At 33.1% G+C, this 17,078-nt stretch overlaps 1 protein-coding gene across 1 annotated transcript; it reads right to left on the reverse strand.

Annotated features, from left to right (window-relative positions):
* Positions 1 to 2,162: 2,162 nt before the first annotated feature.
* LOC18613248 (Guanylate-binding family protein) lies at positions 2,163 to 9,910 on the reverse strand. Its single transcript, XM_018114139.2, has 17 exons — positions 9,498 to 9,910; positions 7,922 to 8,024; positions 7,302 to 7,371; positions 7,137 to 7,175; positions 6,948 to 7,065; positions 6,808 to 6,865; positions 6,213 to 6,277; positions 6,057 to 6,063; positions 5,902 to 5,962; positions 5,341 to 5,400; positions 5,214 to 5,233; positions 5,060 to 5,125; positions 4,536 to 4,703; positions 4,121 to 4,378; positions 3,412 to 3,624; positions 2,699 to 2,970; positions 2,163 to 2,580 (listed from the first exon to the last, which is right to left on the reverse strand). Exons 1-17 carry the CDS (start codon positions 9,584 to 9,586, stop codon positions 2,439 to 2,441), a joined length of 1,809 nt encoding a protein of 602 aa, XP_017969628.2. The 5' UTR covers positions 9,587 to 9,910; the 3' UTR covers positions 2,163 to 2,438.
* Between the last annotated feature and the right edge of the window lie 7,168 nt (positions 9,911 to 17,078).

Below are 17,078 nucleotides of genomic sequence, written 5' to 3' on the forward strand. Positions count from 1 at the left end.
ACTTTTTAATCAAGCTCTTATGAGATCAATTTTAAATTTAACCAACCATGCTCTTTTGAATTTATTAAAATTTTTTAGTTGTTGAATAATTCAATATATTTTGTTGATGTCTTGATGATAATGATTTTGGGTTGCAGTTAAGGGTGAGCAATTGAGTGGATTGTGTGATTTAGTTCACCATACTTAAAAGATCGAATGGATCAAACATTTTAAAAAAACTGACCACACATAAAAGAAGGTCAAATCGACTAAATATAAAGAAAGATCAAATTAACTAAATATAGAATTGGTTTAGTTAGTTTGGTTTTGGATCAATTGATCAAAATTTTATCACTTTTTTTTACAAATTATAATATTAAAACTTATAAACTTCATCCATAATTATAAAATTTACAAATTTTGTATAAATTAAATATATATATATATATATACTTTATTATATATATGAAATTAATAATACAACTTATATATTATAATATTTTAATTTTTATATCAAAGTTTGTATAAATAATAACTAATTATAAATAATATGTTATAAAAATTAAAGTGATGACTAATAAAATTATTAAGTGTAATCATATAAAATCTATTATAAGTTATAGTAATGTTTATGTATAAATTAAACATACGTATGTATATATAATATATTACTTTATTATGTATATATGAAACTAATGACACAACTTTATATCAAAATTTGTATAAATAATAATTAATTATAAACAGTATGTTATAAAAACAAAGGTGATAATTAATAAGGTTATTAAGTGTAATCATATAAATAAAATTTATTATAAATTATAGTAATGGTTATGTATAAATTAAATATATATATATATAATGTTTATATAATATTATATATATATATATATTCATAACATTTTATATTATGAAACATTACTAAGATGTAATAATTATAACATATTAATATGTAGGATGTTTATTATCATATATTATAATATTAACAAATAAGTTATATCATTTAAAATATATAATTTATAATTTCATATTAATATAGATTTATAAATAAAAAAATACATATAACTAAAATTAAATTATTATGATTATGATTTGTATATGTACATATAATAAATTAATATATTTTAAGTATATTATTAATTAAGTTTACTATCAATTATTCTTAATATATATATAAAATATATATAATTAGTTTTATTTTTTGGGTGGATTGGTCTAAAAATTTTAAAACCGAGAACTGAACAAAAAATCAATTAGATCAAACATTTTGGACCAATTGATTCAATGAACCAATTAGACCAAATCGTTTTATTCAAATCGCATTTGATTCGGATGGATAATTAATCTGATTTAATTTTGCTCACCCCTAGTTGCAGTTATAGCGGTGCATGGAGATCGAAGGAGGGGGAGATAGACAAAGAATGGGAAGAAAAAGAAGGAACCATTATTCTTTTCAATACCAGTGAGAAAATAACGAAAAGAAGGGAAATGAGAAAATAGGGAAAAAAAAAGGAAAACAATTAAAAAATTATACTTAGTTTAATTAAAATATTATTACTTAAATTTTGTTAGATTTTTTTCACTACAAAATTATGAGTTTTTTTAATTGTTAATAAAATAATCATGAATAATTTATTTTTCTTTTAGTTTTTTCCTTTTTTCATGTGTCTCTTTTTTATTTTTTAAGTTGATAAATGTTCAATAAAAAATATTTTCAATATTATTAATTAAATTAGATTTTGACTTTTTTTATTTTTCAATTATTTAAAAATAATTATAATTTTTCATATTTGTAAATAACTTTTGACTAATAAAAAGACCAAAGTATAAGAGTACGAGTCTTTGCATTTTACGACCCACCATGCCAATGATTCAATGGATTTGGAGAAATCATTTTTTTTTTTTTTACATAAGAATTATACATTAATTAATTATTAAGTCAAATACTTTGATGCAATTAAAAGTTAACATTTCCAAGTGCAAGATTTATTAAGGAAGATCATGGGTGAGACTGAATATTTGGGCGCGTAGTATCTATCACGTATTCATGTTAAAGATGGGACGCCGGAGCTTCATACATGAAGTAGGAGGTTATACCTTACCAGTTACGCAATTCAGGCTTTTACACATAAATGATGGTGATGCTTTATGGGCTACCAACAACAGAAAGAGAAGAGGAAAGCTGAAGGTGTTAAATAATTGGCATTAGAAACAAATCAGATTATATTAATACAAATGATTTTGTGTAACAATGGTACAGTATAAGGATAGTGATACTATAAGTGTGGGTGGTTGATCATCTTCTGATTCTTCCCTTCTTGGACAAATCTCAGATTGGAGGACCTATCCTGAACAAAAAATTGATCGGCGGGCTTTCATATGTTAAAAAAAAAAAAGGAAAAGCTCGCCCAAGATGATTGATCAAAAGCTGCATACCCAATGCCACACCCATCTCTCCATTAATCTGATCTTGGTCTGTTTGAGCCACCTTTATGACTAGTATACAGAGGTAAAAGCCAACGCGACCCATGTTTCCTTCTCCCATAACACCGCCAATAAAGTATCCATATCGCCGCTATACAACCAATGGGAATAGCCCATCTGCCAAAACAAATCAAAACCATATGAGGAAAACAATACTTCTACTTGGAATGCACGGCCAAAAAGTTTACATAACACGCAACTTTGTTCTCAGGTGCAATTGAAAGTGCTGTGTTACCTGTCCAAATCAAGGATCGGACCGTAGACAAGAGTTTCCCAAGTGGCTACGATAAAATGCCACACCGGGTTGTAGTAAAGCGACTCCGCTGACCAAAACATCCTCGTATATGTCTCTAAGAAGATAAAGAGTATCCATGCTGCCATTTCAATCAATATGAACTTTATGATAAACCGGCCAACCACCACCATGACAAGGGAGAAGGCCACCAACCAATTGAAGAGCCTCTGATTGTATTCCTTGATAAACAGAGAACGTGACTTTCCCATCATCTGCAAATAATATGGTACATTCAAAAACATTATTCAGCAAAGACATATTTCAGCACTGCAGACGACAGAAACTTTTTACAATTTCAGTGACAAAGTACCCCAAATATATCTTTTCCATTTAACATGCAAGTGAAATTTTTATAATTTGCTGCCCCCCTTTTCACCCACACTTACTTCAAACTCATGACTTTAGTTTGGTTGAAGTTATCTTATCTTCAGCTCCACTTTGGGAGACTGGGAAATACGTATTCGACAGGGAAAAAGAACTTCATTAATTCAAGCATTAAATTGACTCGGACACATTTCGGAATGTGCTCTAAGACTCTAAATCCAAAAACTGAATGGAACTCTCCAGCTTTCCACTAAATATTGCAACAAAAGAAAATAACATTTCCTAAGAAAAAGGAAACTGAAAATAAAACTGCAAAGACCCTTGATCACCTTCATCATGCGTTGCTCGTAGCTTGTTTTTGAAGGCCCAATGCACTCCTGCTCAAAACTTTGGTTGCATTGCAGGAAACCTGCATTAAATTTTGCCATGGAAGGAAGTCTGAGAACTTGAAGCTGGTCCATTTTGTCCTCACATTTGGTATACAGTGCCTCACAGAGCCTTGAGGAGTGATATTCATTCGCCATAATGACATTCTTATATACCTAGACAAAATTTTCCACATAAAGGACGTGAGATTTAAAATAGCTTGTAGTCTACTAGATCAGACTACATACAAAACATACTTAAGATTAGAATTTATTACTAGATCTTCAGGAGCCCAGATATTTATATTAGATATAAGAGCAAGCGTAGCATGATAAATAATAACCACAAAAACATCTTCATTATTCTCTTGTTTGCAGTAAGTGATCAAATTGCTGAAATCTGAGTAATCCCTATCTGGATTTTCACAATGTAAACTTCGAGAAACTCAAGAGACTTCATGAAAGATATATGATATCTACTAAACTTTTCATAAGTTTCAAGTTTCCCACTGATTAACTACCTTATAAATTTCCTTTTCCCACCACCAAACAAAAATTTGAAAATATTGGCCAAAAGAAGAAACAAAAATTTGAATGTTTATATGTCTGAGGTGATATATTATCATTGTTGATAAAGGAAAAGAATTATGTCCCTTCAAATGCCAGTCAATACCTCCTTTATTTCTTCATCCAGTTGCTCGGCAGATCTCTTTGCATGGTGACGGCCAAAATGTTGTTCATCAAAAGCCTTCATTGCTTCCTCTCGCGACCTTTCATGTATTTGTTGTAAGGATTGATCTGGCATAGGTAAAACTAATCTTCCCATCCTTTCACTGTATAGCTTCAAACATCGCTCAAGAATACCTTTATTGAAAACCTCCACAAGAGAGCCTGTGGATGGGATCTCCCCTTTATTCAAAGCTTCAAGTATCTGTAAGATTAAAAATAAAAATGCATATTAACAATGCGAAGTTGTGGACGTCAATCAATCACCATCACGAACAATGACTAATTTAAGAATTTTCACAATTTGTAAACTCCCAACTTATCCAAGACCACAAGGTCTGAGAATGAGAACATAAACTAACCTGTTCCAGGAATGATACAAACTCCTTCCCATTTAAAGGCTTGCCCTGCACAATCTTTGGATGTATAACACTGGCAACAAGTTCTTTCAATTCCTCTCTTTTCTTAACATACATGGGATCAAGGTCACCATCCTTCAGGTCACAAAGCTTTGTTCTCATGAGATGAGGCTGTAAGTTCAAATTCAAAGCAATTAGATACTCAAGGTTTAGATTTTAACATTAACTTCCACTATTTGTCAACAAATAACATAGATGGACAGCAATCCACACATGAACAAAAGAATATATGCATTCCATCAACCGAAATCTCACTGTAAGCACGCCCAAGTATTTGCTTGCCTTCTCTACCATCAATAAACGGTATCATAAGTCTTATCCCCAATACATGTTCAAAAGAGATTACATCACCCAACAAGCTTATATTTATGTTTCTGCTCAGAAAGACAATAGCAACAGGAAATAGGAGAAATGGGAAAGACCAAGGTATTATATGAGTAATAAAACAAACACATTTGGAAACATACTTGTGGAAGGCTAAATGCTGTGCTGTTATCACCCATTACAGCTAAGGAGTCCCGGATCTGGTTAACCTGATGAAGTTCCAAGAACAGTGAATTTCTGATCCAAGAATAACATTAATCTAGTAGTAGCCTACAAATAGGGTCACAGAAGGAATACCTGATCAATATTTTTGTCCCCTGAAAATGCAACAGACACACACCATCAGAACTTCATCCCAAAAATAAAACAAGATTAACATAAATAAACATCTGTCCAACAATTAAGCAGGACCAGATAAACTAACCATCAGTGTTAGGGACATGCCTAAGTGCCTCATTCACCATTTCTTGCACAGACTTCCCTTCTGGGTAAAACCAAGAACAATGTCAGTTAATTCCCCTTAAATTGTGGGGCAGAAGAAATAAACTAATGGCAGCAACAGATTTAACTCCAAAAAGAAGATATTGAGTTCAAATCTTCTCTCCTCTAACTTAAATACCAAAAGTATCCATTTAAATTGCAGAAAAATGGAAGAAAAAAAAAGGGATGCCACATTAAGAGATGCACCCAGAAAAAAAATGTCTCCCAAATCAGAAACTTCGCACCATCTATTCCACAGCATTTTAAAGGAAACTTAAGAGTATGGTGAAAGGTACAAAGAAACGTTTACCAGACATGTTCATGCACATAAAATAAAAAAGAATTTGACATGGAGTAGATACTAGAAAGGGATAAAATTTTGGCAGATATTATATTTCAGTGCAGTGCCATATAAGCTAGCATGTCACTGGTACATTGACATTTAAAGTAGAAGGGCCTTCTGACACTTCATAAATCAAATGCTGGAGGGCAGTTATAAACTTACGCAGAAAATCACGCTGGATGAGCCACAAAAGTTTTGCAGGTTCAAAAGCAACATCTTGCCCCTACAAGAAATTCAGATACCCATGATTTCCATGGCAAATTAACTTCATTGCACAAGCATAAATATGACAAACATTTTAGTGGCTCATAAATTACCTTCACTCTGTTCTCCATGAAATATTTGTCAAGAAAACAACAAGATAAGTTAGTATCATCCTTAACAGGCATTAAAAATAAAATAGCACCAAGCTTACTCAATATATGTAATAAATTGATAATACTTTCAATTCAGAGTAATGTAGAAGGGCAAACCTTCCATAAAATTCTTCAGCAAGCTCAACAGCAAATGACAGCCTAGATATGTCAGCTTCACGGATCTAATGACAGAACAGCACAAACAAGAGTATCAACCATTAAAGGCAGCTGCAAATTGTGGGCTTCAAGACTTTGAACACACAAGTCCACAACCTGATAAATAGACTGCAATGCTACATGAAGACCTTAAATGCTAAAATTCACAGCACTGCTTTTCTAATGTATAAGAGAAGCCCTTATAAAACACCTCGATAGCGCTTCAGTTTTTGCATATCCAAATGTTAATCCTTGAAGAAAACTTAAAAGCTCAACTTAACCACAAGAATTTTACGCCAAAAGAATTTTTAATATGTAACAAAACTAACCTTCATACTTATAATGCCCTAAATTTAAGCAAATTTTTTACTCAATTTTTATCAAAGAAATAATTTAAAACATAATATAGTTTCCTAGTTTTATATCTAAAGCAACATTTGCTTCATGAAATTTAGGTTGAACTATAAAGGTTAAAGCCTTTTCAGCCTCCCAATATGTCAAAGTTTCAAATAAAGAACATCCAAAAACAAAGAAAAATTACAGAAAATTGACTAACCGTTTCAGGCAGGTTATAAATTAGTACAGAACTCATAACAGTTGCCAATGCAAAAATCCTGCATAGACAGACATCAGAAAGGCAATAGAACTAAAATATATACTATATCAAGCAAGTTAAAATACATATTCAGGAATTACCTGTCGTCATATACATTTGACTTCCCAACACTTTCAAAACCCTCAGTATCAAGGTAGAAAACTGAAGTTCTTACTCCATCAATATCCAATTCTAGTGGGGTTCCCCAAACCCAAATCCCTGTTAGAGACAAAGTGTAAACATCATCTATGTAACAGATGTGCATAATTGTAACATCATTTCTGTATTACCCTTTGTTTTTGTGTCACGCATGTGTCCAACACCAAATCCTGATGGATAAACAGGAAAAAGCATAACCAAAATGTCATCAAATTGATCTCATTTAACTGTAAAAAATGTTGAAAGTGACAAGTACTACAACACAACAAAGGAGCATATAACAGTGAAGAATGCACCTTCATAACAAGACAGCGAAAGAAGTTGATTTAGCAGAAAAGATTTGCCAGAGCGGTAGGGACCAATTACCTGGATATACAAAACCAACAAGATTTGAGTAAAAGTGGGAGAACAAAAAGGCCTAAGGACCTATTCTCAAAAGGTAAATCAGGTGCAATCTAAAATTAGAGACATTACAGGAACAAAATAATATTGTCAACCAGTATTTCACCCAGAATTTTGTGTTTGAAATCTTTGAAGAAATTGGTAAAATATTTTATCTTATACCTAACAAATATTTAACAGTGAGAGCCATAAATTATCAAAACTGATGGTTTAGTTCATGAATTTTCCCAAATTCACCTCCCAAAGACATTCCAACACTCATTTTGAGGTTGAATTTTATAACCTAAAAAAGAAACCTAATGTTTCCATAAAAACATGAGCAAATTTTTTCTTTTCTTCATACTTTCTTCCTTTCTTTTTTTTCCTTGATTGGGCTGGGTTGGAAGAGGGGGGGTACCTAGCAATTGCAATTTATATTGTTATGTCTTATTGATATTTGAAGTCAAGTCACAAAAATAAAAGCAATGAACTACAACTACATACTAGATGTCAGGGAAGGGTATCTGAAACTTACAGCAACAGCTGCAATTGGGGTAGTTATTCTGCTGATGGCTTCCAAGCCTTCCCTCGAAAGACGTAGCTTTGTATGACCAGGATCAGGCTCCACAATAGGAAACCTACATGTATAAATTTAAGTAATGAGAAAAAAAGGGAAATGAGATCAGCATCAGATAATGTAAAAGATAACTGTGACCTTTTGAGAATATGTTAAGTTTCTGCAAAGGCATACACAAATATCAAGCCAAATCAGGTTCCAAGGAGGCATTTGAATATAACACTGAAATGGCATTCACCTGTACTTTGTAAAACTGAAAAAAGAATTTTCCTATAGAAAGCATATGTTTAATAGCTCATATTCTGCATAATATGCCCAAAAAATTTCCCGCAAGAACACAGGAAAAAGGAAACTTCTTTGCTTAAGCATTATGCTTACTGAAAGAGCTGGAGACCAGACATCTAGCGACTATATTTGTCATTCTGCAGAATGGATTACAAACAGTCCCCTATATGGAAGTGACAAAGCAAATAATCTAGTTATGAAGCAATCCAAGAATGCTTATAATGGTTCCATCCTATAGCTTTGATGCCTTTTTTTTTTCTATTTTTTTGAGCGATATAGCTTTGCCGCTTTAGTCACACCACTATGGCACAAAACCTATAATCTATAAATGCTGCTCCACTATATAAACTGAAATTTTTGTCTTCATATATATATCCAATGCTTCCAGTATAGAGCAGAGAAACTTGAAAAGAAGTTTCAGGATGTTCACATAAGCCAAGACTCTGAACAGAATGTTCCAACTAAACTAAGAGAGATGAAAATCACAATCAAAACTAATCATAAATCATTACCTACCAGCAATGAGTGCTCACTCTAAAGAAAACTAATACGCTGCCAAACCTCTAGAGAAACAAGCTGATTATACGTGAGTTTGATCCTAATAATTGGCCCTCTCGAAAACATCACTGCTAAACATAAACACTTTTAACTGCAACCAGACTTCTGAAATCTCAATGCTAAAAGAGTCACTTTAGCAGAAGATAACTGCCACGATCCATCCTAATTATGCAGTTATGCATGAAATTTGAATCATGCTGTGATCTTCTTCTTTCCAAGATTTTCTTTTGGTCGTCTAAGTTAAAATTGCCAATACCTAACATCACATATATGAGGAAACTACTGACCTACATTATGAGTAATTCTAATGATCATCATTCTTAGTCAATGAACTTAGCAGAAACACAGAAATCAACAACCTTGGCTCAAAACTGCCTCTTAGAACATTATTCTATTTATATTTGAGACAGACATTAAATTAGTAAAATCATTGATAGCTCGTGTTAAAGCTTAATTGCATCAGATCAAATCAAAGAAAACAAGAAAAACTTAAAATTTATGTTGAAAAAAAAATTTGGCGGCAATAACTACCAATAAACCAATAATGTGCCACCGAGATCTTAAAGCCATGCAAATAGGTGTCTTATTTTAAAGCTAACAAATCATATAGTAACCAACTCTAACTACTCCAAAAGCTATAAAGCATCAAAGCTTAAACATAAACTAATAACAAAAAAGAAAAGAAACTTACGGTTGGTGAAAATTGTCAATTGAGAAAGACCCAGATGCCAAAAAGAGGAGAAGAATCGAAACAACAAAGGCCCAAAAAGAAATCTTCATTGTTAGCAAAGATCGCTATTTTCCAAATGCAGATACAAGAAACTGTACAAATAAGGCAAACATGAAAGAGGTTGGGATTTGCAAAAAGAACCAAAAACAAAAAGGATAACGGCAAGAATGGGATCTAAGGAGACCCTGCAGATGGGTGTACGCTAAGAATCGTGGACGCGCGTGGGAGGAGATTTCTGCTGCATCTATAAGGAAGAAGAAGAAAGAGGGGAAAAAAAAAGTGCAGCGAAAGAATTTTGGAATATAACGTATGGGATCCGTGCCACCGTGGAGGGGAGTTCTTTTTTTTTTTCCTCGCCTCTTGGCTAAGTTGGGAACTTGTTGAGAGTGATTTTACCGTTCAGGGACGATGGTAGAGTGAAAATGCGGTGAAAGGAGGAAGGGTAGAATTGAAATTATGGTGATATAAGTTGAGAAGACTCGAAGGTCATTGTATACGTGGCTCTTTTTTATTGGTTGGTTGACAAAAGTACATCTCATACGTTTTTGAGCATGGTTGAATGTTTTATGTCCGAAGCCAGTTTGGCAGTTAGCCACAAGCGATCCAGACAGATCTCCGAGTCCGAAGTATAAGCTCTAAGTTACCCTCCGACCTTATGCATCTCTCCCTCTATCTTTTTTTTCTTTTCTTTTAACAAATTTTTTATTTTTCTATCATATTCTTTGCTTGAATTTGGCATCTACTTCTTGAAGCAACCAGTAGCCATTGTTTTTGTGTTAATTAGACTTGATAATTCATATTTTCGTATTATGTAAATATAAAATATTAAAAATTATAAAAATAAATATAAATATAATATAATTAATTAATCATGTTAATATTTTAAATTTAAATCTTTTTAAATTCGTATCATATTATTGTATCGTATACAAAATTATCAAATCTAGTGTAATAATCTTAAGACGTAAATTTGATTGGAATATAAGCTTAAAATTTGTAAACTTATATTATTTGGTATAAAAATAAGTAACTCTTTTATTATCGTGTATTATACATGTGCAAGTGTTGATATGACACGATAAAATTAGTAATGAGAATAAATTTGCATAATGAATTGAGAAAAATTTCACTATCAAATTTCGGTGACATTTGATATAAAAACATATGTCAAGTTATATTTCATACATGACAAGTACTAGCCACAAATGTGTGTATATTTCATTTAACATATATCATGGCTACAATATAAAATCATGTATGAGTTGCTATCGAATAAATAATTTGGGAAAGATGCATTACATTAGAATGGTGGTGATAATTTCACGTTTCAATATTATGTGGTCCAATGGTACAGATAAGCAGGGAAAACATAACCTATGCTATTTGTACCCACATTGAAATTTCAAAATTGGATCAAATTATAGTACAAGGAAAAAGAAAAGGTCACATGTAGGGGAAAAGAAAGGAAGGGTGCAAGTTGGGCCAGCTCAAAACTTTAATCCAACGTCTGGGTCCAGACCAGCCTTCCACCCTGTCTAGCCCAACGGTTATCTTTGATGGCACTTGGCACTGCATGGTCCTCATGTTATCCTTATCTTGATCTTAAATATGAACCCCAAATGAGTACTCTTTTTCATTCAAGTCAACTACACTAAACAAATTAATAAATCTTATTAGGTTCTCCATGTACGTGTGCAACTCTGCATTCATTTTGTATTAAAAAAAAAAGAAAAGAAAAGGATGAATTCCTCATTTGCTGTTTTCTCCCATGTTTTAGGTAATCATGTGATGCTTAATTTAGTATTAATACTATATAATTTTCCAATGAGTGTTAGACCACTTCCACGGCAAGATCGTGGAACTTAACCATCATAAATCACTATCCTTCCCCAGTAAACAAGCAAAATCGATTTCCTCTATTATATAAAGTAGTCAAAAGAACTGTTCTCTTCAACACTTCTCACAATCTTTTCTATAATACATAAGCTGTGTGCTCTTAACCATTAATTAAGTTATGTGATGTCATTGCTTGAGACATAATAATTGCTATTTCTCTAGAGGACTTTTTTTTTTAATTTTTTACTTAAAAATTTCACCTTACTTTTATCACTTGAACTAATTAATCCCAAAGGATCGGTAAGATTACTTTCTACACTTCTTAAACAAGTAACTCTTCCTAAATATGATTATAGATGTCTAATTTTGATTAATTATTATTTTTTAAAGTATTGTACTATAGAATATGAACAAACGTGGAATAGCTATTTCATATGTTAAGCTTAGAATGAGTGACGAGGTTTATGAGTTATCTTCATGTTTAGAATGTTTTAGAGCTTGGCTTAGTGGCTCAAATATGGAAATAGTTAAAAGAACTTCTTCTTAACCTTTCCTTGAAATATAAGTACTTTACCCTTTTCTTTCTTTTTTCCTTAAGAGTATACATGGTGCACTATTAAGTGTAACTACTCCACTACCCAAAACTAAAGCCCACTATCCAACTACATGGTCATTCTCTTAATATCTCATAAGTCATTCTTCAACATGTTCTTTCATGACAAACACGTTCTCCTATGATCGAGCTTCATATCCAATAAATCGTTTTTTTAACATGCTCTTTTATGACAAGCACGTTTTCCATGATTGAACATGTTCTCCTAACTACTCCTAAGAAAATGCTCATTTTCAATTCAAGTATGAAAGCCTGAGAGGTTGGAATGCAATCAAAATTTATTAAAAACCCAGCCGAGATTATCCTCAAAGCTCTCTCAAAACTATTCCAAACATTCTTTTTACTCAACCTTTCCCATCCACCAAAATTCATTACTTTCTCTACATTTTCTTATTCCTCACCACCAGCCACCAAAGCATTTACGCTTAAAGGACTGTTCTAATTTTCCTTTCTACCACCTTCAGTGCATTCCACTTCACTTATTGCAACACGTCCTTTCTCTATCTCTCTACTAGAAAAACCCTTTATATTTTAGCGACTACACTGGGGAAGAATGATTGCAGTAAGTGAAAAAGTTGTCAGAAAATTTCCTACCAGAAGATATGGAGAGTTCTCCCAATAACCAAGAAACATCCGCCCCTACTTATGTCTAAGAGCTTATGAAAATGTTCCAAGCTTCCCAAGAAAAGATGCAAGTGTTAAAAGAAAACAACAAATAAATAATAGAGACCATCACTTAGTTTGTATCCTCAATTGCAAAAAATTTCTCAATTTTAACCAATGCCAACTCATAATGGAGAAAATGCCATTAACATGGTCAACAACATGAATGGAAATGGAGGAAATAAAGAGAGTAAGACTAACCCATTCCTTAATACCGCCAATCTTTCTATTGTAAGCAATCTTGTCACAATAACTCTTTTCACTAGCACACAAAGTTTTGTCGCAAAGGAAGAGCTAGAGAAGCTACTCGATCAGATGAACAACAATCTCAACTTCTGAAAGTTTGACCTAAACTACCTTATCTTGCCAAGGTAACCTCTAAGTTGTACCCCAAGGATTACACTATCTCGAAATTCAAACAATTCAATGGCAAGACTGGTGATGCTTGGGAACATATCATGAAGTTTGTGGAAACCTTGGGTGTCGTAAGCTTGGATGACGATTTAAAGTTGAAAGAGTTCTCTAAGTCCCTTATTGAGAAAGCTTACACCTGGTATGTTAATCTCACTCTCAATTTAGTTGACTTTTCGAACCAAATGTGTAAGATGTTTAGGGAAAAGTTTTTCTCTACCTAAGAGAAGTTGACCCTCATCGATTTAGGAAGAAAATATTAGAAGTCAATAGAGGATTTTATGGAGTACATTTAGCTGTTTAGAAAACAAATACTGAATATACAAGATTCTCGTGACGAAAAAGAGCTAGTCAAAGTTTGTATCCAAGGTATGTTAGATGAATATAGAGTGCATTTGGAAAACTTACATCTTCCCACTTTTGCCACTTTAGTCGAAGTTGTGCAGTGGACCAATAATACAATTCTTAGGTATAAGGAAGCTAATCGTTTTAATAAAAAGAACATCTCGACTATGAATGCAATCCAAGAAAGAGGTAAGGAAAGAATAAGTTCTCGAGAAAACCTTAGGCCAAAGTGCGATAAATAAATTTATTAAAGACAAGATTGAGTAAGGGCACTCATTCAAGAATTTATTAAAGACAGACAAATAAATTTGCTTTACGTATCAAGACCACCAACGGCAGAAAAAAAGTCCAATATGCGATATTGCAATTACCATTGCGTGATGGCTCATCCAATTGCTGAATGCAAAAACATGCATAATGTTCCATGACATGATGCATGATTAATTGGAAGACTACGTGGATGACATAGTGATGAAGTCCAAAAAAGCCCCAAGTCATCTTGGAGACTTGAGAAGAGTATTCGAATGATGTCGAGAATACAAGCTACGCATGAATCCCTTGAAGTGTGTCTTTGGAGTAATAATTGGTAAGTTTTTGGGATTTGTGGTTCATAGAAAAGGCATAGTGGATCTTACGAAGATAAAGGCTATTCAATCTATGCCACCTTCATCAAATCAAAAGCAACTCAAAAGCTTGTTGGGGAAGGTTTCTTATGTTCGGAGGTTCATTCTAGCCTTAACGAAGATTATTATGTCTTTTCAGGTTATTTTTAAGAAAGGGGTCCCATTTTCATAAGGTGAGCAACAACAGCAAACTTACGAGAAAATCAAGGGTATTCTTACTTCTTTCATGACAATGACCATGCCAATCTAAGGGGAACCAATCATGTTATACCTCATTTCAACTCCACACTCAATTGGTGCTTTACTTGTTCAAAAAGTGGAGGAGGAAGAACGACCAGTGTATTACTTTAGTAGATGTTAATGAATTGAACCACCCACCGATAGAGAAGTACTATTTTGCGTTAGTGTACGCAACTTAAAAGCTTCATCACTATTTCTTAGCTCATAAACTTAAAGTGGTAACCTAGTCAGATCCCATCAAATTCTTGCTCTCTCAACTAGCCTTTTCTAGGAGAATGGCAAAGTGGCTTCTCTTATTGGGAGAGTTTGATACTTTAGTAATGCAACCCAATATGATTAAGTCTTAAGCTCTCTTAAATTTATTAACACATTTCCCTTTTTAATTTGAAAAGGTAATTCTTGATTTTATTCTAGAAGAGCTCTATAAAATATGCTTTGTCAACATAAAAGAAGGAGAATGGGATTTATATTTTGATGGTTCTTCCAATATATTTGGTGAAAGTGCTTGAATAGTTTTAATTCTCCTAAGAGAAGTTCACTCGGAAGATGAGTGATCCTTTAATTCTCACAATAGTCAAGCTTATTCAAAAAAGATGGAAAAGGTGAACGTACCCAGTAAAGAAAATCTTATCTCCTTGGCCATCAAGCTAGATTTCCCTTACACCAATAATCAAGTAGAATATAAAGCCTTGTTTCCGGGGTTGTATACGATTACTGTTCTCGGAATCAATAACTTATGCATCCATGGAAACTTTAATCTCATTATAAAAAAGACAAATGGTGAGTTTTCTCTTAAAAAGCCCATCATACATAACTATTGTCCAATCACTTTTACAAAAATTCCAAAAGGTGAGATGCAAACATAGTTCAAGATCAACGAATATACATGCAGACACATTTACTACTCTAGCCTTTAAGATATAGATGCAAAAAGAAGATCAAAGTATTATTTCAATATTGAAGAGAAGGCTCTCGTGTCTATTGAGTGACCTTTTACAACCTCTAATCTATGAAGAAAATGACTAAGGTGAACTTATAATAAGAGAGTTGCTCAATCCAAGCTCTAGCTTTATCTCACGATTAAAGCACTCCACTGTCATCCATGGTGTGTTGTACCACGAAGGAAGCAATGAAGTATTAGTTAGATGCATTTCCAATCATGAAACAAAAGAAAAATTAAAAGCAATGGATGGACAATGGTGTGGAGAGGAAGGCCCACCATTGCATCGATTACTCTAGAGACAAGGTTATTTTTGGCCAACTATGTCCAAAAATTTGTTTCAATTTTAACAGTATTGTCCCAAGTGTTTAGAACCTCCAGATGTGCTCGAATCCTATATTGCAATAAGTACGGGTGATTGACGTAAACCCTACATCGATTTCCTTCAAAATGGAATTCTTTTAACAAATTTCCAAGACACAAGACAATTAAAGAGAAGAGCTCAACACTTTTTCTTGAAAGGGAATGAATCATTCTGACTATCATTTGTGGGACATCCATTGAAATGTGTTTCTCCAGTTGATATAAATTTCTTATTGGAAAAAGTTCACATCGGAAGTAGCAGAGAACATGAAAAGGGGAGAAAACTTTATTAGAAGCTATTGGATCTTTGATATTATTGGCCTACCATGGAAGTGGATACTGTGAATTATGCAAGGAAATGCCACGAATGTCAAGTTCATGGAAATGCCAACTATAGTACCCCATAGCATCATCACACCTTTGCCTTTCCATACTTAGGCGTTTAACTTGGTTGGGCCTATCAATCTCCCTTCTAGAGGACATACATGGATACTTGCAGCAATGGAATGTTTCACCAAACAGGTTGAGGCTGTTCCCTTGAAAAAGGCAACTGGATCGATCGTGGCCAACTTCATCAAAGAGAACATCATATGTAGATTTGGAATACCCAAGCGTATCTTGTCAGACAATGATACTCCATTTGTTAACTCTAGTGTTAGAAAAATTTTAGCTCTTTATGCTGTCGACCATGTAAAGTCAACCCCTTTTTACATTAAAGAAAATGGTCAAGCTAAAGTTACCAACAAAACTCTGCTCAAGATGCTGAGTAAAATGGTACATGACGATCCTAAGATGTGGCATGATGTTATTCTTGTGGCACTATAGGCATATAGAACTTCCAAGCGAATACTTAACAACGCTACTCATTTTTCTTTAATATACGAGATAAAAGCTATTTTGCCAGCGAAAATCTTAGTTCCATAACCAAGATTTGCCTAAATGCTGAAATAGACAATGATGCTTTATGAATGATGGAATTGGAAACATTGGAAGAAAGAAGGGATAAAGCTAAGAAGAACTTCTCCACATATCAAAGAAGGTTGAGTAGAACATATGACAAGTTGGTAAAAAAAAAGAAGCTTTGAAGTAGGTGACTTAGTACTCCGTGCAATAGAACATATTAGAAGAGGAACATCAGCAACTAAGTTTAGTCCAAAGTGGGAAAGACCATGCATTGTTCATGAAGTGAACAAAAGTGGATATTACAAGTTAATGAATCTAAAGTCTAATGCTATTACAACGCTAGTCAATTTTCAATACTTTAAGAAGTATCATGTATGAGAATGCCATCCATTATCTGTTTCTTTTTGTGAATGATTTCTTAGAGTCAATTTTTGTTTAATTGTCTTGTTTATCTTAAAGTAAATGCATTTTCAACTGCAGCTTTATTGCTTCCATTTTGGCTGTCTTGTGATATTTTAAAGTAAATTTATTTTCAATCGTAAGCTTTATCGCTCTTACTTTGGCTGTAATATTATTGTTGTATTTGGTCACAAGCTTTATAGCTT

This window comes from Theobroma cacao, chromosome 1 (assembly GCF_053813885.1).
Source record: "Theobroma cacao isolate CCN51 chromosome 1, ASM5381388v1, whole genome shotgun sequence".
Classification (NCBI taxonomy): Eukaryota; Viridiplantae; Streptophyta; class Magnoliopsida; order Malvales; family Malvaceae; genus Theobroma; species Theobroma cacao.